Below are 21,414 nucleotides of genomic sequence, written 5' to 3' on the forward strand. Positions count from 1 at the left end.
ATGTACTAATGTTATGTGTGTGGCCTAAGTGGGAGGAATGAGAATTGTGCATTGAGATGGATAGGACACACTAGGAGTTGGAAAAGGCTTCAAGGTGGAGATAGGCTTTTCAGACCTGCTTTATTAAAAGAAAGATTGAGAACAGATTGTCAGCAACCAACTGAAGTGATGAAAGAGTATATTAATATAGGAATGATACCCTTAGGCCTATTTGATTACCTTTTAACCTTGCAGTCAGTCAGTCCACAAGAATTTATTAAGTACCTATTCTGTGCTAGGTGCAGGGGATGAAATCTCCTTCTCTTCCTCTTCCTCCTTTTCTTCTTCCTTCTCTTCCTCTTTCCTCTTTTCTCTTTTTTCTTCCTCCGTTCTTTTATTAAACAAAATTTTAGATAGTGACATGTATGTGTGAGTCAAACACAGCTCATATGAATATACTTTACCCATTCTTCTCTGGGTGTTGCTTCTGGTTCTGCTTCATAGCATAAAATTCAGCAAGTCCCCTTCATCCTTTCTTCCTCATTCTCCAAAGCTCTCTTCTTGCTTTATAAATTCCTTACCCCTTTTTCCTCCTTCTGTCTTTTCCTTCTTATCCCCAGGGTTGTGGTTTTTAACTTATAATAAGATTTATTCAATTTAATTCAACATTAGGTAATGCCTACTTTGTACTAGGCATTAAGATCTAAAGACAGAAATGGAGTAGTCCTTTTTCTCAAACAACTTAACGTTTTACTGAGGGATAAAGATTAAATTCATCTTGTGTGACTTTTGTCCATGTCCTAGCATAAATAATGATGAGACTGGGAAGAAACACATGGGAAAACCTGGTTGAGGAAGAAGGAATAATAGGAGAAACCAGCAATTTGTAGATTATCTAGAAACTTACATACTTTCTATATCATGAACATTTTTTTAAAAAAAAGAAAAATTCAATAGGTGCTAAATATCACTAAGTAATATTTTAAAGAATGAAATTTATATGTTTTAATAGATAGGAAAAGGACTTGCTATTAATTATCCCCAAATCAGGAATGTTATGTAGTTAGACTATTGACTTTTCAGAGCTAATAACAGTATTAGTGAAAAATTATAATAGTACTTAGAAAAATATATAATGCGTAATTAAAAGAATTTAACTCTAAATTATTTAAACAAATAATTGAAAATTTAACTCTAAATTGTTTAATCAAATAATTGAAAATCAAAAATGGAAAATGGACAACAAACAATATTGAAACTGGCTATAATGCTTTTATCTTCAAGTTTAATCATTGTAAATTAATAACCATGACAAGAAGGCTGAAATACCTCAGAAAGTGCCTTAGTTGGCAAATATCTGACTTCTTTGTCAAATGGAGATAGATGGATGCTGAAGACAATTCCTGGGTTAGAATATAAACTAGTTTGCAAAATCTTATGAAGAAAGATGATGGATGATTATGAGAAATATCATCTCATAAAGAAGAGAGAAGCAGTGGTGGGTGAAACCAATTTAAAGAAACTTGGCAGGATATCCAACAAAGTCATTTTGAGGGCAGTTATGAATGAAAATTAAAGGAGAACTTCAAACAAAAGAAAGATAAAAAATATTAGCAAAAGTCCTAACAGGCTTTTCTTCATAAAGGACATCACAATTGACTCCAATATCACAGTGCCAGATGGGGTATAGAGGGAATAAAAAATGCTCTAATGAGAACAAATATAATAAAAGAAAGCAGATTGGACCAAGTATTCACAGAGGAAATCTGGGCTGGAAGTGACAAATTGCAAGGACATTGAGGGTCCAGTAAAGAAGTTATTTGAAGAAGGGGAAAATACCAAAGGAATGAAAAAGAACTGGGCTTTATTAATATCAATAAAAAGAAACTCAGAGAACATTGATAATTACTGAGCATAGATATATGTGCTTACTCTGCCACCAATACAAAATCTTTATGAGTTATCTGTACATGAGTTGAAGGAATCTTCAATAAGGGTATTAATAGGAAATTAGGAAGTTTCACAAGCAACATTCAAAATTAACTACATTTTACTATTTTCACAATTAACCAAAAAATGTAGAGAATATAAGATCTTATTATGTTTATTGTTTGTTGTCTCCTTTCCCAGAAAAAAAGTTATTGACTTATTAGAACTAAATGCTATCTTACATGTTTTTAATTACATATTCCTTTTCCATACATCCAAATAAGTGAAAATTTCTTGAATTATGTAATATAAACGATTCTGTCCAGTGATCCTTTCATTATAAACATCAAATGAGAGGTTTGTTTGCCAAAGATGCTCACCACTGTTAATGAAGGTGATGCAGTAGGGAGTTCAGATTGAAAAGAAATTCTCTGGATGGTGAGGTCCTCCAAGTATTATATATTTTATTTTGTTTATTACACTGAGACTTAGAACATTGCAGAGCCTGTTGGAAAATTTATATACTCACTCTAAAGAACCTGGTATGACATTTGCACAAGAAAAACTAAATGTGGAAAATTAGGTTAAGAAGCCATTTTATCTCCCCTTTCCTCATATTCTAGTACAAAACTGCAGTAGCTTAAAACATGAAGTAAGGAGGGCCTGTTCCAGGTTGTTAGCACTGTCAGCAGGCAGAAGACAAACATATATGGGAGATGTTGCAAAGATAGAATTAACAAGACTTGAACTATAATTGGATATTGACCAAGGTGGGATGTGGGAGTCTGTGGGATAAAAGAAAGTAAAGTGTTAAGACTGATCTATAGGTTACAAGCCTGCATGACAAGGAGTAGAGTGATTCCCTTGACATTAATAGAGAAATGAGAAAGATGGGAGGATGTGTATGGGCAGGAAAGATAAAAAGTTTAGTTTGGACATGTTTAGCTTCAGATACCTAGTTTGAGATGTTCAGTAGGCAGTTGGAGGTGAATCAGGAGAGAGATTAAGACAGGGACAAATCTGTGAATCATTTGCATGGAGATGATAACTGAATTGTTGGGAGCTGATGAAATCACTAAGTGAGATAACATAGTGGGAGAAAATGAGAGGGTCCAGAATAGCCTTGTGAGACTCTCATGGTTAATGGGTATGTTTTTGGATGATAATTCAGCAAAAGAGACTGAAAAGGAATATTCAAACAGGTGGGAGAACCATAAGTGGAAACCTAAAGAAAAAGAAATGAGAAAGATGAAGAAGGTAATTGACAGTGTCAAAAACAGAAGAGATACTGAGAAGGATAAGGATGGAGGAAAAAAAACCATTAGTTTAGGCTGTTAAAGAGATTATTATTAACTTTGAAGAGAACTGTGAAATGGAGGTTAGAAGCCAGACTACATTGAGAAGAAATGTAGTGAAGGCAGTGATATGAAAAATCTTCTCAAAGAGGTTGGCCACAAAAAGCAGGAGAAACAGAAGATGATAGTGGTGATGGTTGGATCAGGTAAAGATATTTTTGAGATTGAGGGAAGCATAAGCAGGTTTGTAGGCAATAGGGAATCAGCCACTAGATCAAGATTGACTATAGTTAAGTTTCCTTATTTTTCAAATGAGGAAATTGAGACTCAAAAAACTTTAATGACCTGCCCATTATAACAAATTAATAACAGTTTCAACTGAAGTTCTTCACTTTCCCTTTCAGATTAATTATTGCTTAGAATCTTGTATAGACATTCTTAATTTCAGAGCTAGGTTTGTGTAGTGGAAGGAAATCTGAGTTAAAAGGGAGAAGATCTGGGTTCTAGATTTGCCTCTTATTAGCTTTGGCAAGTGACAAACAGTCCAGTTATCAGTTCTTTCAGCTATAAAAAGTGGGGCTGACAATATCTTTCCTTCCTGTTTCCCTTGGTTGTTGGGAGACATTTTGATATCCATGTGACATGTCCATTCATTCTTTATTATACTGTTGCTTATTATGTTTGTATTTTGTGAACTGAATTTGGTGGTTTTTTTCATCTTGAAAAACCCAATATTCTTAGCCTTTTAATTACAGAATGGAGTTGACCGACTGTCTTTTTCTTTTCAGGCCCTTTCTGGACCTCATTATTATACATGGGGTGATCATGGAGGCATTCTTATGGCTATTGCTCAGGGGATGGAAACAAATCAGCTGAAGTAAGTTACTTTTTTTGTTTTTTCTGTTGTCACTGAATCACTTTCTAGAAATCTAACTCAATGAATATCAATAGAGAAGAGACTCCCAATTCAAGGCTCTAGTCTGATATCATTCATATACTGCCTGTGTGAATTATTATGGGTCACTTAAGCTTATTTTTCTTCCCTTCTCTTATCTGTGAAATGGGAATGATTCTGCTCCATTTCCTTCAATGTTGTTTTGAGAAATAAGCTAATGGATGAGATTTTCTTTTCTTTTTTAATGGTGAAGGATATGGTAGCACTTCTGATGGTATTGGACATCAGTAGGCTGCTCCCAGTGTGGAAACCATTCATCTGTGTAGATCAACAACTTGTCTGACTTTTTATAGTTTTAGAGACTTTGTGTTTTGAACTGAGAATAAGTAACTTGCTGTTAGTCACACAGATAGCATATGTCAGAGAAAACCCAGGTTTTCCTGATTCCATGGGCAGCTCTTTATTCTCTTTTATGGACATGACATTCTTTTGAAAATGAAAAAATGTACATTAACAATTAATGTTAATAATTTTCACTGTTGAATATGGATAACGTCTCTTCTTGTTCATGCATGCATGACATGGACTTAAAACTGTAATGTTTTAATGAATGAAAAAAGTGTTGGTGTCCAGGTGTTGAAATACAGATAGACATTTCTTCTCATAGATCTAAAAGGAACTTTAGAACTTTAGAAATCATTTATCCTAATCCCCTTTATATCATTGATGATCCCAAAGAGAAGCTGTGATGATTTCAATGCACTTCAAAAATTTCATTTTCATTCAACAAACATTTATAAACCACCCATGATTTGCACATCAAATGTATAGTTATACTTACAATCTATTTTTGACTTAACTCTTTGTACAGTTAAATGTGGTACTATCCTGATTTTTAGATTTGTTAGAAAATAACCACTTTGCAGCCAACTTTCAATTTTCTGCATGAGGTTTATAATAAAAGAAATAATGGTGATAATGATAGTAAGAATAGTTCCTGTTCCTAGAGACTTAAGGTTTGCTGAGTACTTTGCTCTGATTAAGCCAAGACTTTGGAAATTAAATGACCACTTCCTGGTCATAAAGGTAGAGTTTAAGGATGGATTTGAACATTGATCTTCAGATTTGCATATATTTTGCCATCTTGCCTCTGAATTTTCTTATCTCAGTGTTTTGATCTCAAGGTTATTTGCTATTCTGGCAGTAAATGTAATTCCGGGCTACTTTTACAAGACAATTATTTAAGGGGTTGTGTGTTCACTTGTGCTTTGTATTACAGGAATGCAGAGTCATTTCAAAATTTCCTGGAGAAACCATCATTGGAGAGATAATTAGTTTTCAAAAACAAACAAGACCTCAAACAATAACCCAAACTATAATGTCCCTCAGATGCAAATGTAAATGGCTTTTGGATTATCTGCTGTTTGGGATTATTGAGACCAAATCTTCTTATTATTAAGAATTACTGATGTTTAAACTAAAAAAGGAAGGTTTAGGGAATATATGTTTGTATCTATATATTGTGATATATATATATATATACATATATATACTTATAATTATATGAATGCATATATATATATATATATATATATATACACACACACACACACACACTCATAAATAATAGTTGTCTTCAAGTATTTGAAGGGCTGTCATATGGGAAAATGGATTAGAATTGCTCTGTTTGACCTCAGAAGAAAGAATGAGGAGCTACGAGTGGAAAGTACAGATGCCTTTATGGTCAAAAAGAAAAACATCACAACAATGAGAACTATTCAGAACTGGAATGGGCTGCCTCTGGAAGTAGAAGGTTCCCCTTCTGTGGAGGCCTTTAAACAAAGGCTCAGTGATTACTTTTTAGGAATGTTTTTTGGGGGAGGGGAGTCCTTTTTCAGGTCTGTGTTGGACTAGAAGGCCCTCTGAGGTCTCTTGCAATTCTGATTCTGTGTCTCCAAATCAGGTACTTTTTCTGCAGTAATCTAGAACTACACTGAAATCCCTGAAGATGCCCTAGTCTCTGTCTCCAAAGCTGGAACAGGCCCTGATAGCTGTGTCTTTTGGAGTGACTTTAGGCTTCAGTCAAAAGTGGAATCCTCTCTAGTCTCCCTAAGTTTTGAGATGAGGAGCAGGGTTTCCCAAGCATGGTATTTTGTGTATAGTAAGGGAGTTTCTCTGCCATGAGTTTTGCTCATGTACCCAGTGGTCTGCTTTCATATGCTGTCACTGTTACAGGAGAGGCCGGGAATATGCCCCTATGAAAATCTTCCCTTCTCTTTGGAGGATTGAATACTTTTGGCAAGTCAGAAGTATCATTATTAAGTTTATCTTTATGCTGAAGGCAGACTCTATGAGAAAAAAATTGTTCTCATCTCTTATGATCAGGCTGGAAAATCAAAACTTGACCTGTGAATCATCAGTTGTGATCATTTCTTTTTATATTCTGAGTGCCAAAGCATTCTTCCTGCCTCCTGTCCCTAGGAACAGTGCCTGTGGACAGAGCACAGGATGCTAACATCTCCAGTCAGCTGTTTGAAATGAAAGAGGAAATGAATCATCAATATAGGATTCTTTTTTTTTTTTTTTTTTTTTTTTTTTTTGCTCAGACATAAAAAGTACCAGCTATTCCATTACCTGTTCTCAATACCAATGAATGATCAGAAAAGATTATAGATTGAGACATTGGGATAACTGATTGAATTCAAAAAGCAAATCAGAACAACTTAAGTTTTTTCTTGTTTCGCTGTATGTATTATATATGATAGGAATTCAGAATACCTCAGATGTTCATTTTAATAAGTAGACCTATATTTTCTGTTTTCATTGACCAGAGATGCTACTATTGGCATCCCAAAGACCCCAGATATCTTGCTGGTATCAAATAATGGAAGTTAGGGAGGGATACTACTATAAGAGAAGAAAATAAAACCTGATAACTCAGTCTACTTCTTTCTCATCATGAAGTAGGATAAAATCTAAGTGCTGGGTTTATAAAAACAGAAGAGATCCTAGCCTATGGACTGGAGAGTTGGCTAATTCAGTGACAAAACTTTAGAAAAACATGTTTCCAAAGGTTTAGGGGACAGATATTCTTCCATCAGAGAGGGTTGGATGGAAAATGGTTCACAAAAGGGAAGATAATCTTAAAAAAATAAATTCTACTAATGTAGTTTTTCTAACTATCCTCAATGAAGAAAGGAACAGCTAGAAACTTTTCAAGCAGACTAGATGTTAATTCTCAGTTATACAAAATTTCTTGTTTAGGTGTTGTTTGTTTAGACTAAATGGTCTCTGAAATTCCTTCTTCTGAGCTTCGGTGATATCTTTGGGATATATTGTTCTGTTAATCCTTGGAAAATCAAGTGAGGAAATAGAGTAGCAAGCTACTTGATGAGCTGCTGAAGGTTTTGGAGATAAAAAAAAAACCCAAAAAACTTGAGTGATGATAAATTTGTGTCATAAAGTCAGCAAACTTTGGTGACCCCTTATGAGCCCTTTCCTATTCTTTCAGTTCTAATTATGTCAAAAGTTAGGAAATTCTTCTAGAATTAGATGAAGCTTACCTGTCTGAAGCTTCAGTCTCCTTTCATCCTGACTTGTTTTATCTTTCCTGAGATCTCAAAATTGGAAGGGATTGTAGAAGTCATTTAGTTAATTTTAAGAGCATTTTCTTTGATAGTAACATCTCATCTTTTTGGCTGGCGTCTCTCAGTATTATGCATTTTGTCTCAAGCTGTAGATTTTCCCTTCTCTTCATTGTCTGCTTGCTCTGAAAGTTGTTTTAAGTTACTCTTGTTGTACTGTACTTGAAAGTGCTCTTGCAAGCCTCACTTTATTTTGTGTCCATTCATGTTTGGTGGAGTGCCTATCCTTTTGTTTTGTGTGTATGTATTAGGGGAATTCCTGCATCATAGCTGTGTAGTTCTCTTTGTCATATAAATAGATATATAGGAGACTTTACAAGCTACCTAGTCCAGCCTGTACTTGTTCAGGAAGTCCTTCTATCATGTCATCAACAGATGTCACAGACAAATAGCAACCTCTAAGGTTTCAGAGGTACTCAACTTTGATTGGGTTATGGATCTCTTTGATAATTTGATTAAGCCTTTGAGCCCCATTCCCTCAGAAAAAAATATTGTTAGATGCATAGGATTAGAAAAGAAATCAATTACATTGAAATATAATTATGAAAGTGTTAAATAAACAAGTTCACAGACCTTAGGTAAGAACCCCTGCTTTATGTAAAACCTTGTGGCTGAATAGCTACTGTTTGACTGCTCTAGTTGTCAGGAATTTTTTTCTTATTAAAAAACCTAAAACTACTTCTCTACAACTTCTACCTACTGATCTTAACAACATAAGTTCTACTTCCATCTAATAGCCTTTCAGATATTTGAAGATGACTATCATGTTTCCTCTGTCCTTCTCTAAACTCTACTAATCCAGATTTTTTCAACCAAGGTTCTCTTGTCAACTCATCATTTTCAAACTCATCATTTTGGCCATCTTCTTCTGAAATTTCTCCAGTTTGTAAGTATCTGTTCTCAAAACATAGAGCTCAGAGTTTTAAGTACAATATTTCAGATGTGATCTGACAAAGAAAGAGTATAACGGGATTATCATCTTCATCATAGGGTGCTGTGCTTTTCTTAATGCACCCTTAAATTATATTAGCTTGGTTGGCTAATTAGCATGTTTTTCTTCTGACTCATTTTGAACTTATAATCTACTAAAACCCAAGGTCCCTTTCACATGAATGGTTGCATAGTCATGTCTCAACACTGTTAAATATTTGAGAAGTTGATTTTTCTTGAACTTGTGCATAAGATTTGAACCTCAATAAGAATAAATTCAATACCTATTATTCTACCCTATTGAGGTCTTTTTGTGTCTGACTAGTATCTCTTTTCCCTTCTTTATTGGGAATAGTTAGAAAAATTTTACTATCAGAATTTTATTCTTAAGGTTATCAACTCTTTTGTGAACATTTTCTAATCTTCTCTATTATAAGAATATCTATTCTTCAAAGTGTTGGAATCAAGTTTTGCTAAAGGATTTGTCACTGAACTACCTGATTCTCAGAGTCAGAGACTAGAACTTTTATTTTTATATCCCCAGCACTTATTACGATGGCTTACACATAATAGGTACTTTTTAGATATGTGCCAGATTGATTGATATATAGAGTAGAAGGAACATTGACTCTGAATTAGAAGAACTGGATTCAAATGATGCCTGGTTATTACCACCTGTAGGATATTGGGCAAATCATTTAAACTTGGGCCTCGGTGGCTTCATCTGTAAAATGAGAAGGGTGGGCTTAGTAAGCTCCTTTCAGTCTTATACCTTTGATCCCTAAGTTGAAGATTTATATTTGATGGGATTTGTTTTCTCAGGTATTCTGTCTAAACCTTGTCTGCTTCTCAATCTAAGGCTGGGCCATGTTCCCATGAGGTTCTCTTAGCTTCCATTTCATTTATCTGTTCCCATTATTAATCTGAATTGATAACAGCTATAGTTTCCATTTATGTTAAGGTTATGAATGCCCCTTCTTTTACCATCTGTATTTGTTGTAGCAACCCCTCCCCTCCTTTTAAAAAGAAATTCTGGAAAATAGTTTTCTTTTAAATGAGCAATTTTGTTTGCAGCAACAGCCCCGTGCTTGATCGCATTGCTTATTAGTCTCATTAATGCATTATTGGTTGGACCCTTCTGGAATCTCCTTGGAAATGAAATGATTCATCTCTTGAGGTTAGATAGAATTGGAGAACTTATAAATAGAAAAACTTATAAATAGAAATAATTAGGCAATGTGCAAAAAGCTGGATTTCCAGCATTATTATATAGCAAATAGACACTGCTCATCATTTCTGCTGAGCAACATCATTAGATTTGTAAATATGTGAATGGATATTAAGCTTTTACAAAAATCAAGGGGATTTTTGTCAAGGAAGGGGATTGAAAAGACCACCTCATCCCATTGTCTGTTTTCATCCCAGGAAATGAACATTTCTCCTCTTATAAAGACCTTGTAGGAAGGCATTTCTTTAGTTTCTTTCTACCATTGCCTAATGATGCTCATTATTATAAGATTCTCTAGGTTAAAACTAAATCCTTCCCATTATGAAGTGTTATATGTGAACAAAAATCAGTACAATAGAAAGTACTGTTTTGTGAGAATTTGAAGTGATTTCAACAAATATATATAATTTTAAAAATCATACACAAATATATATTACAAATATAGATATAATTTGTAAGCTATAATTTATAAATATATGAAATATATTTCTTATGATCTTATTATGCCAGACCCAGTTTTATTGTTCTCAGTCATTCAATAAGCATTTATCAAACACTTTCATGCGCCACAATTTTTATGAAAACCAAATCATTCCTGAACTTAAGGAACTTATTATTTTTTGTGGGGGGAGACAATATGCGAACATATAAATATGTTTTAAACATTTAATACAGAGGGGTTTCTACAAGGAAGACAAGTGATTACTTACATGAATTGTTATGTAGCCATGCTTCTCACTGTCCTATACTTGTGAGCATGATTTTCTTGAACCTAAATAAAATTTAAACTTTAATAAGGACTAATGTAATAATCTGATGTAATTAATGTAATAATATAATGTTATTCCAATATACATACATTTTTTTGGATACTGCATGTGATTATCAACATATGATCCTTCTCCCTCTTTCTCCTTCATTGAGGTCATGTGTAAAATTATATCATGAGAATTTCATTTTATATACTGCCTCATCCCTTGTTGTCCCTTTCCTCGGGTTCAGGAAAAGCCTCCTATGCCAGGTAGTGTTTGAGGCTAGCTTTGAAGGAAATTAGGAATACAAGGAGGGGGAGATGAGCAGTGGAATGCAATCTAGTCATGAGTGTAGTGGGTTTGGAGAGAACAGGACACAGCCTGTGCAAAAGATACGGAATTTTGGGTATGCATTCAAATCAGAAAGCCACTTGGCCAGACCAGGAAGAAAATGAAGGGGACTAATGCATAATAAGCCAGCAAAAGCAGGTTAGAACTAGGCTGTTAAAGCTTTAATGTCAAACAAAAGGATTTGTCTTGGGAGCTCACATTCTAGTGATGGACGAAGAAGATCTGTACAGCAATCAATAGGATATAAAGTAAAATGTTAGAAGAATAAAAGATAAATTCTGCTAATTTGCTATAAGAAATCTGAGAAAGAAAAGATCATTTTCACCTGGAATATATCAAAGAAAATTTTATTCTGAAGAACAAAGTCTACCATTTCAAATACATATGAAAAATGAAGACAGAATGTATTTTATATGTAATTTGAGATTTAAAAAATGATTTTAGGATGGTTCCTAATCCTAGTTCCCTCATAAGCTCAGTGGAGAACTAACCCTCCAGGTAATTTTTCACAAGGACAAAATTTTATATTGTTATAATAAATAAACAAAACATTGTCTGTCTTTCTGGGCTTGCTTCCCTGCCCTAGGGCTGTTTAGAACAGGGAAATTTAACCTTATGAATTTCCTTGTTTTTGTTTGGGTAGATACAGTACCAACGAAGGGGAGACTTGGAAAACATTCAGCTTCTCAGAGAAGCCTGTTTTTGTATATGGGCTTCTCACTGAACCTGGAGAAAAGAGCACCATATTCACTATTTTTGGGTCATATAAAGAAAATGGGCACAGCTGGCTGATCCTGCAGGTTAACACAACAGATGTGCTGGGTGAGTGAATCTTCCAGGGAATCCTTATCTGAAGATACTATCTTGGTAATCATTACTATATGGTTTAGTCAATAGTGATTGAGTATCTACTGTATACATAAACCTAAACCAGGCTTCTAGAGAGATTCAGAAGGAAACTATCTTTATCCTCTAGTTGCTTGTGGTCTGGTTGGAAAAGGTAATTACAGGTATAACAAAACAAAATATCAGAAATCCACAAACAGTGTAGGTTAAGGCTCCAGGGAGGGCATCAAGAGAATTCGAGGGATGAATAAATTGTTCTTCTATATTAGTCCTACAATTTCTGTCTTTTACCTTCTTCTTAGAGTAAGTAATGTGCTTTCCAAATAGTGAAAGTAGGTCAAGTGGTTCTATGAAGCCCCTATGCTATTGAGATCCCATCTTACACTGTTGGATGAATCAGTCTTTTAAGATTTGCCAAGTCCCTTATATAGATTTTCTCATTTGATCCCAATGATGACCCTGAGAGGGAAGAGTTGTCATTATCCCCATTTTATAGGTGAGAAAACTGAGGCTCTGAACAGTTATATAAATTACCTAAGGCCACAGAACTGGGGTCAGAGACAGGGTACAGTCCTGGGTCTTTCTAATTCTAAATCCAGTATGCTTCTCTGCCAGGACCTGGGTCTGCTTCCTCATCTAGAGTCACTAATAATTGCTGGTGTGTCTACATGACTCTCTGAGATTTACAAAGTACTTTCTTTACAATGTGTAAGCAGCCACATCCCTATTTTATAGTTAAGGTGTCTGGGAAGCTAGGTGGCTTGTCATGGTCACACAGCTAATGAATGGAAGTCATTATTAGTTATTATTAGTGAATGGAGTCAGGGTTCAGCCCCAAGGATCCTGACAGGTCCAGGGCTCTGATTCCTGGGTTGCTTTATCTACATAGAAGATGGTTATCGGGAGAATTGGAATTCACTTTTTTTTGTGTGTGTATGAACTTTGGCTGTCTGATGAAGTCTGTGGTTCCCCCAGAATACTGTGAAGTGCATAAAAGAAAATATGTAAGATAACAGAAGAAATCAATTCCATTGAAATATAATTGTCAAAATATTATTAAAATTTGTTACACTTTCCCCCGAAATCTCTTCACAGATCCCTTGATCCAAATTTAGAGACTCATATAATTAGGGAATTTTTTAGATATTTACAGAATTCTTAGATTTAGAATATCCCCTTGGATTTAGATTGGTTAGTAGGTTTGTAGCCATTATAAAGTGGCTAAATGAATTGTTTGATTTATCAAACATTTCAATGCCTACTATGTACAAGGTACTTGTACATAGAAAGACTACTGTCACTGACTTTAAGTTATTAAGATTTCATGGTGTGTGTGTGTGTAAGAGAGAGAGTAGGGGATTTACATTATGTACACAAAAAGGTATTTCTTAAATCAAGTCAATTTACAAAGTGATCAATGAAGCCCTATTTATAGGATTCATCAAGTCTTGAGTGTAAACACTCACACTGAAAATTTAACAGTTGGCTTTTTCTAGATTCTGAGAGGCAAATATAAAGAAAATCTGCATTTCAGACATGAGGAGTGACTATCTGTGTGCATGCAAGGAAGCAGGAAATAAAAATGGGTGGAAGCAGGAAAAATTAAGGGGAATAGTAATATTGAATATATGACAGCCATATTGTGGAGGGCCTTGAATGCCATAAGAAGGAATTTGGGTAATGGGTTTGTGAATGGAGAAGAAAGATCAGATGCAAAAAGATATTATATAAGTAGAATTGGCAAAATTTGCAACTTACTGGAAATAGGGAAGGGGAATGAGGAGGAGAAGTCAAAGATAATCAAGTTTTTCAATCTAGTTAACTGGAAATTGGGGTATCTCATACTGGTGATTTTCTGCTACAGATTTTTTTTGCTCCCTCCTCAGGGGTTCCTTGCACTGACAATGACTATAAGCTGTGGTCACCATCTGATGAACGAGGGAATGAATGTTTGCTGGGGCACAAGACCGTCTTCAAACGGAGGACTCCACATGCAACATGCTTCAATGGAGAAGATTTCGATAGGCCAGTGGTGGTGTCTAACTGTTCTTGTACAAGGGAAGACTATGAATGGTAAGTTCCAGGAGTTCCTTAGTTTGAGACCCAAGGAGAACCTTTTTCCACAGCAGATCTGTAAGAACAACAGTCTGTGGAATGCACTGCCTATGTGGTGAGCTAAACAGGGAAGAGAATGCCTAGTTTGGGTTTGTTGTTTTTTTTTTACTAGAAACTCTCTTGGTAGGATGATAAAGAACTTCAGTCTCAGTCAGGAGACCTTAAGTTTAAATTTTTAAACTCTGATGCTTTCTAGCTGTGTAACCATTTACAGGTGAGGAAACTAAAATTCAAAAGAGATGAAATTATTTATCCATTTAGGGTATAATTTCTAGGCCAGGTGTCCTGGATCCAAGACCAGTACCCTTCTCACTGCATTAATCTGCCTTCCTGTGAGTCTAGATGCTAAAAAAACTGGAAATTTGCTTGTGAACAATAAATACATTTCAGCTTTTGAGTTCATCTTTAGGATTGACAGACTCTTGAGAGGTGTTCAGATATTCCATAGATATGAATAAATTGAAAAGTATTGCTGACTATTGAAAAAATAGCTATAATATAATAGCAGATAAAATATGTAAATAAACAATTTACATATAAATAAATAAATAACCTGTGCAGAGCTACCCAAGATTTAAATTATTTTGATGGATCCATATTCACACAAAACAATTACTCCTGAATGCTTACTAATGTATTTATTCTTTCTCTAGTCACCCAGAAAACACAGTTAATTCAAAACAAAGTAATTCATTCAAAGAGCTTAGTAAGAAAAGTCAAAATAGACCATTCCCTCCATAAACTTGAGCTGCATATATAACTATAAATAGGATATCAGTGGGATCAGTGAGTATATATAGAAATCATGTACGAGGGACACATGTAGAGTAAATATATAATAATAAGTGAGTTTAAATCTGCATTTAATAATTATTTATATTAATGAACATAATTAACAGTAATATAATAATATGATGATTAACAATCAATAAACGAACATTTATTAAATAGCACCTGCTATGTGCCAGTCACTATGCTAAGTACTTTATAAATATTGTCTCATTTTGATCCTCACAACATCCCTGGCTGGTAGGGGCTATTATTATCATCTCTGTTTTGCAGTTGAGTAAACTGAGATGGTGATTAAATGACTTGCCTAAAATCACTTAGCTGGTAAGAATTCAGATCTTCCTGACCTGCAGGCCTCTGCCACCACAGTGCACAACTGCCAACTCTTACTGATAAGGCTGCTGGCTCACTGATATTTCCCGATGGTGCCATTGTACTGTGCTCATTCGGCCTGCTCTTTGATAAAAATGTTGTCTCCACTGAGCATGGTGTCATCTTTTTCTCCAGTCTCAAGGTACCTCAGAGTGGCTGGTCTTATGCTGAGCATGATAGCCTCTGTAAAGATTGTTGCTCTCTATTGTCAGCTTCTGAGCTTTATCTTTCCTGGAGAGAGGACCAGCCTCTTCCTGGCCATCATGATTCTGGTCTGCCATCCAGGAGAGTGGCTGGAGAGTGGCTAGATAGTAGAAAATTCTTTAGTCATGGCCACCACACCCATCTGAAAAAAGCCAGCCAGAATGTTCCCTTTCCAGGGAAAGGTTAATTTCTACCATTAAGCCTAGAGAGCTGAGTTCCCTCTTTTAAATAACTTTTTCATTTAATATATTCTCAATATTATCTCTGGCTTAGTATACAAGCAGAATGGAATCAGAACCAGAGCAAAGAACAGGTGGACACATCTTTGTCTTCCACCTAAATCTAGTCCGTATTCTCGCCTTTTTAGGCATATCTTATAACAGCATGTCTCCATTGCTTTAATTCCGTCTTTTGGGGAGCAGAGAAATCTAATTTTCTTCTTGAATATGTAACATTCACACGCAGGGAAATTCCGTTGAAGTACATATATTAAATAGGGATAAATGAAAAATTTTGTTAGTGTGCATTTATGGGGAAATCCCATTTGACTCAGAATTTAAGGACTAAGAGGGACTTTAAAGATTAATCTTATTCCCAATACCCACTTCCATTCACAGACGAAGAAAATTAGATTGAAGGTGCTCAGCTATCATAGACACATCCATGTTTGAGAATCCTCCAGCCTGTCCCCAGAATATTAGATCTAAAAATGGCCTCAGCAGCCATTTAATCCATTAATGGGCCACAATGGGCAGTGCTGGGGGCCAGAAGCCTATGAGGCCTGCAGAAGTCCATAAATTCTCATTCTATAAATGTATATTTGAGTACCTGCAGACCTGGGGACTTAAGGTCTATGGAGAGTCCTTTATTCAGAAAGGGCATTTTTGAATACATGCTATGTGTTCACTCAAGTGATATTAATACTGTAAATATATGTATCTACATTAACAGGTATATGAAGTTGAGTAATGGGTTTCCTAATCCCTCCACTTCCCCTCTTCCCTCTTCCCAACCTTAACCCTTTGTTTTTTTTTTTTTTCCAGTGATTTTGGCTTCAAGATGAGTGAAGATTTGTCATTAGAAGTTTGTGTTCCTGATCCTGAATTTGCCAATAAACCCTTCTCCCCTCCTGTACCTTGTCCGGTGGGCTCTACGTATAGGAAGACAAGAGGGTACGTATGTGCTGTGAGAGTTCTTGTAGCCTCATGTTGGGAGGAGCCTGGTGTTCTGTTGTCATAGATGGACCCATGTTTGGGAGTCCCCCAATCTGTCCCAGAACAGAAGAGTTGAAAGTGATCTCACTTAGTTCTTTCCATGGCTGAAGAATCAGCATTGCAACAAACTGTCCACTTGTCATTTGAAGCCTTTATTTGAAGACTTCCAACAAGGCAGGACTTGCTAGGCTCACCCATTCCACTTTTGGGTGATTTTAATTGTTAGGAAGTCTATTCTTTGGATAGAAAGTCTACAGTTGTTTGTTTTAAACTTATAGCCAAAGGTCTTGGTTCTGTCCCCAGGGCCAAACAGAATTAGGATAATCCTCTTCAGTCCTTTAGGTAAAAGATAACTAGTTGATACAGAGGCAAAAGCTTTGGACCTGGAAAGATGAGTTCAAGTCAAACCAAGTCAGTGCCCTGATACTAGTTGTGTGATCACATCACTTCTGTCTGCCTCTGTTCTTTATCTGTAAAATGAGAATGGTGATAACGCTTGTCTCCCAGGGCTATGGTGATGACAAAAAGAGTTAAAAGAGTTTTAAAAATTCATTTTTAAAAATTCATCTCAAACCTTAAGGCACTGTATAAGTGCTAACTGTTATAATACTATCTTTTCTCCCTCACTACTTCTCAGCAAGACATTCCCTGGTTCTTCACTATGGCCCTCTGCTGGGCACTCTCTGAAATAGGAACTCTTTAAAGAATAGTGCCCAATTCCAGATGATGGCCCGAGACCTGCTTGGCTGAAAGGGCCCCAGAACCCATTGTGACCTTTCTGGTTTTGCGGTTATCACACATGTGAATCAGCTCCTTAATCTTTTTCAGCCAAATTGCTGCTCAGTCTTGCCATCCCCATCTGGTTCTGTGGGAGTCAGGGCTTTGGAATCCAGCTCTCAGGATCCATGTTTGCCCTTAGTGGACTTCCATCTCACCAGATTCGTCCTTGTGCTGTAGCTGTCCAGGTCTTCTTGAGATTCCTTCTAGCTTTATGCCGTGTGAAAACTTAGTGAGCCTGCTGTTGGTGCTCTTATCCAGGTTCTAGGGCCAACCTTGGTCCCTGGGACACTGCTGGGTACTTCTTTCCCAGCTAACGTGAAAGCTTTAGTGAGTCCCATTCTTAGTAGTTCCTCGTCTGTCCAATGTGCTGTCAGCCCCACATCACTGCTGTTCCTACCAGGATCTCATGGGACGCTTTCTTAAATGTTTTGTTAAAATCTAGGTAAACTAGATAGGTAGTGTTCTAGCTTAATAAATGCTGTCCAAGAAGGAAATAAACTTAATCCGAGCTGATCTGTTCTTGAAGAAATCAGGCTGGCTTCTTAGGGTTAGAGCTTTCTTTCTCAGGTGCTGGCTAACCAACTCATGAATACTATGGTCTAGAATTTTGCTGGGAATCAGTCAGCCCCCTGTATTATAACTTGGAGCCTCCGTTCTTTTTTGCCTTTTTTTCTCGCATTGGAACATTTACTCTCCCACACTATAGCAGTGCCTCCGCTCTTCTCTACAGTGCTTCAGATATCCCACTGAGTTAGTAATCACATCTGCCATTCTTTTCAGTGCCTAAGGATATAGCTCATCATAGCTGTATTATGATATTATTACTTCCTTCTTCTTCCTCCCTCCTCCCCTGCCAAGTTTTTCTCTTTTTCATTGGATATTCCCAATTTTTAAACTGATTCTCATTTGACTTATGACTGTTATTTTTTTTGCCTTCTGCTAAACACTGTCTAAAATACTAGTGTCCTTCCTAAACCATGGTGCCAGGATCTGAATACAGTGCTTCAGACATGGTCTGGCCAGGGCCTAGTAGGTGAGAGTACTGTGAGGAAGGCCATGATGGAGCATACTCTGGCCAGGGTGTAACACGGCGCAGGATAGGTAACTCGACAACTTGAACTCCTCGCAGATGGATGGGTATTCTCTTATTCTCTCCCAATTTCTCTTGGGTGGCTTCTCCTTGTGAGTTATTTCTATCATTTCCAGTGTTCAGGACATTCTTAGCAGAGAAGACCAAAGCTAAATAGTAGCTCAACAGCCTGGTCTTTCTCTGTTGTCAGCTGCCATCTCCATTTGCCCCCAAAGTGCTTTTGTCCCTTTTCTGATCCTCTTCTTTTCTCCAACCTAACTTTAAAAAAGGTCTTCTTTGGTGGTCCTTAGCCTTCCTCTTCAGCTCTGCCTATTCTGAGCTCTAGTATTTCTGACATTTTCAGAGCTGTGCTGTACTTTTGTATTCAACCCTTATTATATCCCCTTGCTTCCATTTTCTATCCATATTTTTTTGAAAAATCTGGATTGAGAAGATGCAAGTTCAAATTCAGCTTGCAGATACTTACAGGCTGTAGGACCTCAGACAGGTCATTTGATTTCTGTCTTAGTTTCCTTATTTGTAAAATGAACATAATAGCACCTACCTCATGTATTTTTGTAGGAATCAAGTGAGATCATTGTAAAGCTCTTACCATAATGCCTGACTTATAAGTTATTATTATTAGGTATGAAAGCACTTAGTACCTGATACATAGTAGTCACTTAATAAATGCTTATTCTCCACTATTCCCTCTATTATTTCTACTTTAGTATCTAGATTTTTCGTGTTAGCAAGAATGAAATTCAGAATAAAATTCCCTCCTTGTTGGTTCCTCTAATTTTTGAGGACTAAAATCATCATTAAGGAAATTAAGACTCTTTTCAAATTTGGTCCCAAGTTTCTATTACCCTTTCTTAGTCTTCAGGACATACATCTTTAAAGCAAAAGCCTTAAGACTAGTGTCCTCTTCACTTTATGAATTGACCTCCAATGAGTAGAATTGATATTATCTTTAATCTTTAATTATGTTCCTATCATTAATAATCACTTCCAGTTTTAGAGCGCTTTTATTTTTGAAACATGTTCTTATCTTTTATGTTATTTGTTCTCACAGTGACCCTGTAGGTTATGGGATATAAAGAACAGAACAGACAGAAACTCTTTGTCCTAGCAGGATGAAGCCCCCAGTCTAAAAGGGCACAGGCAGCCATGAAGCCTGAAAAACTCCATTTCTGAATTCTTTTTCTGCCTGAGTCTTTTTCTCTTTGCTCCACTTTGGAAGAAGCTAAATAAGCCATCTTTGCATTACCCCCTTTCTATTAGTCCTCTGCTCAGGGATAATAAAAGTGGGCCCTTTACAGTCATTTGGTAATGCCTTCCTTAGAAATGTAAAGTTAAAGAGATGATGGCTTTGGGGAGTTCTATGCAATGTATGTCTCTTTGTCTATATCAGGAGATCTTTAACCTTTCTTCTGCCATGGGCCTCTGTGGCAGTCCAGTGAAGTCTATAGATTGCTCAGAATCAGTGTTCTTTAAACTTTAAACTTCTTTAGAAGGAAATGTTAACTTTCAGATATTTAGTTAAAATAAATTTAAAAATTTTTTTCATCCAAGTTTCTGTAAACTTCTGAAATCTTTCCAAAGACCCCTTAGAGATAGTCATATCTCTCATGTATTTTAATGAGTCACATCCTCTATTGTGAAATAGAACTTTAAGTTTTGCTAAGCACCTTATAAAGATTATTTGATTTTAGCTGCACACCCTGGGTGATAGGGTCTTATCCTGGCTTTCAAAACTTTCAGAAGCCTGACTCTCAGCCAGGGATATGCTAGTGAATTTTTAACAATTGGATCCCTGATAGGAAAAATGTACTCATTATATGTTTTTATATTTAATCTCCATTTTTAACATTTTCTTTATGTTCCTATTACATCTAATCAGTCAACAAAATAATAAATCAAGCACTGATATGTAACATTTGCTGATTTATGAGATACAAATGATGAAAATTTAATAATTGGCTTTTGCGAGTTGGCTACAGCATAACCTTGATCTTAGCTCATATTCTTAGTGCTTCTCTCCTTGGCCAACTAGATGATACAATGCAGAGAATTACAGTTTTGAAGTCAGGAAGACTAATCTTCCTGAGTTTAAATCTAGCTTCTGACACTAACTAGCTATCATTTAACCATTTGCCTCAGTTTCTATAAACTAAGAAAGTGGCAAACTACTCCAGTAGCTTTGCAAAAACAAAACAAAACAAAACAAACTAAAAAACAACAACCACCACAAAAAACCAAATGAGATCAGATCAGTCAAACACAAGTGAACAATAACCACAAATCTATTCTAAGACAACTATACTATTTACCAAACTCTGTTTTTGTCTTTCCATAAAGTTCACTTGGAACACATATGCACTAAGAACACCCTAAAAGTGGGAAAATCAGGGCTTTGCATCATTTAAATATGAGTTACCACTTTGACTCACAGTATCAGTCAAAGAGTTTAAGAGTTCAAAGGGACTTTTAGGACTGACTTTCTTATTCTACTTCTAGAGAGACTAAAGTCTCTCTCTTCTTTGTACAGACCCTTTCAGAACCCTGATATGGCCTCCTGCCCACTTCCATCCCCATTCAAATCCTTTCTTTCCTTTCAGGCCTAGTTCACAGGCCACTACCTCCACAGAATCTTTTTTGATTTTCCTTTAGCAAGAAATAATCAAGCATCTTCAGATTTATCACAATACTTTGATTAGTCTTTGTCTTAGCACTTACTCATTTTCTAGTTTCTGCTTTTCCCCATTGTGAACATGTTATATTCTTACTATTAGATAGATCATAACCTTCTTCAGGATAAGGTCTATGTCTTCTGTATTTTGATTTGTGTGGTATGATATGTTAGACTTAGCAAGCATTTAAGAACTATTTGAATTTTGTTGTATTAAATTTCTGAATCTCCCTAGAAGGATATTGCAGATTTTTTTTTTGGGTGCTTCAGGACTCAAAATTATTAGGGCCAATGAATGAAAGTTTATGATGACAAAAATTTGAATATTAT

At 35.9% G+C, this 21,414-nt stretch overlaps 1 protein-coding gene across 2 annotated transcripts in view; it reads left to right on the forward strand.

Annotated features, from left to right (window-relative positions):
• SORL1 (sortilin related receptor 1) overlaps positions 1-21,414 on the forward strand; it is a 206,326-nt gene that overhangs the window by 90,359 nt on the left and 94,553 nt on the right. For both annotated transcript variants that reach the window (XM_074302641.1, XM_074302640.1), the window contains exons 12-15: positions 3,992-4,080; positions 11,647-11,825; positions 13,736-13,922; positions 16,373-16,501. In XM_074302641.1, the coding sequence (XP_074158742.1) occupies positions 3,992-4,080; positions 11,647-11,825; positions 13,736-13,922; positions 16,373-16,501 (584 nt within the window). The remainder of the gene's footprint in view (positions 1-3,991; positions 4,081-11,646; positions 11,826-13,735; positions 13,923-16,372; positions 16,502-21,414) is intronic.

This window comes from Sminthopsis crassicaudata, chromosome 3, assembly GCF_048593235.1.
Source record: "Sminthopsis crassicaudata isolate SCR6 chromosome 3, ASM4859323v1, whole genome shotgun sequence".
In the NCBI taxonomy this organism is placed as follows: domain Eukaryota; kingdom Metazoa; phylum Chordata; class Mammalia; order Dasyuromorphia; family Dasyuridae; genus Sminthopsis; species Sminthopsis crassicaudata.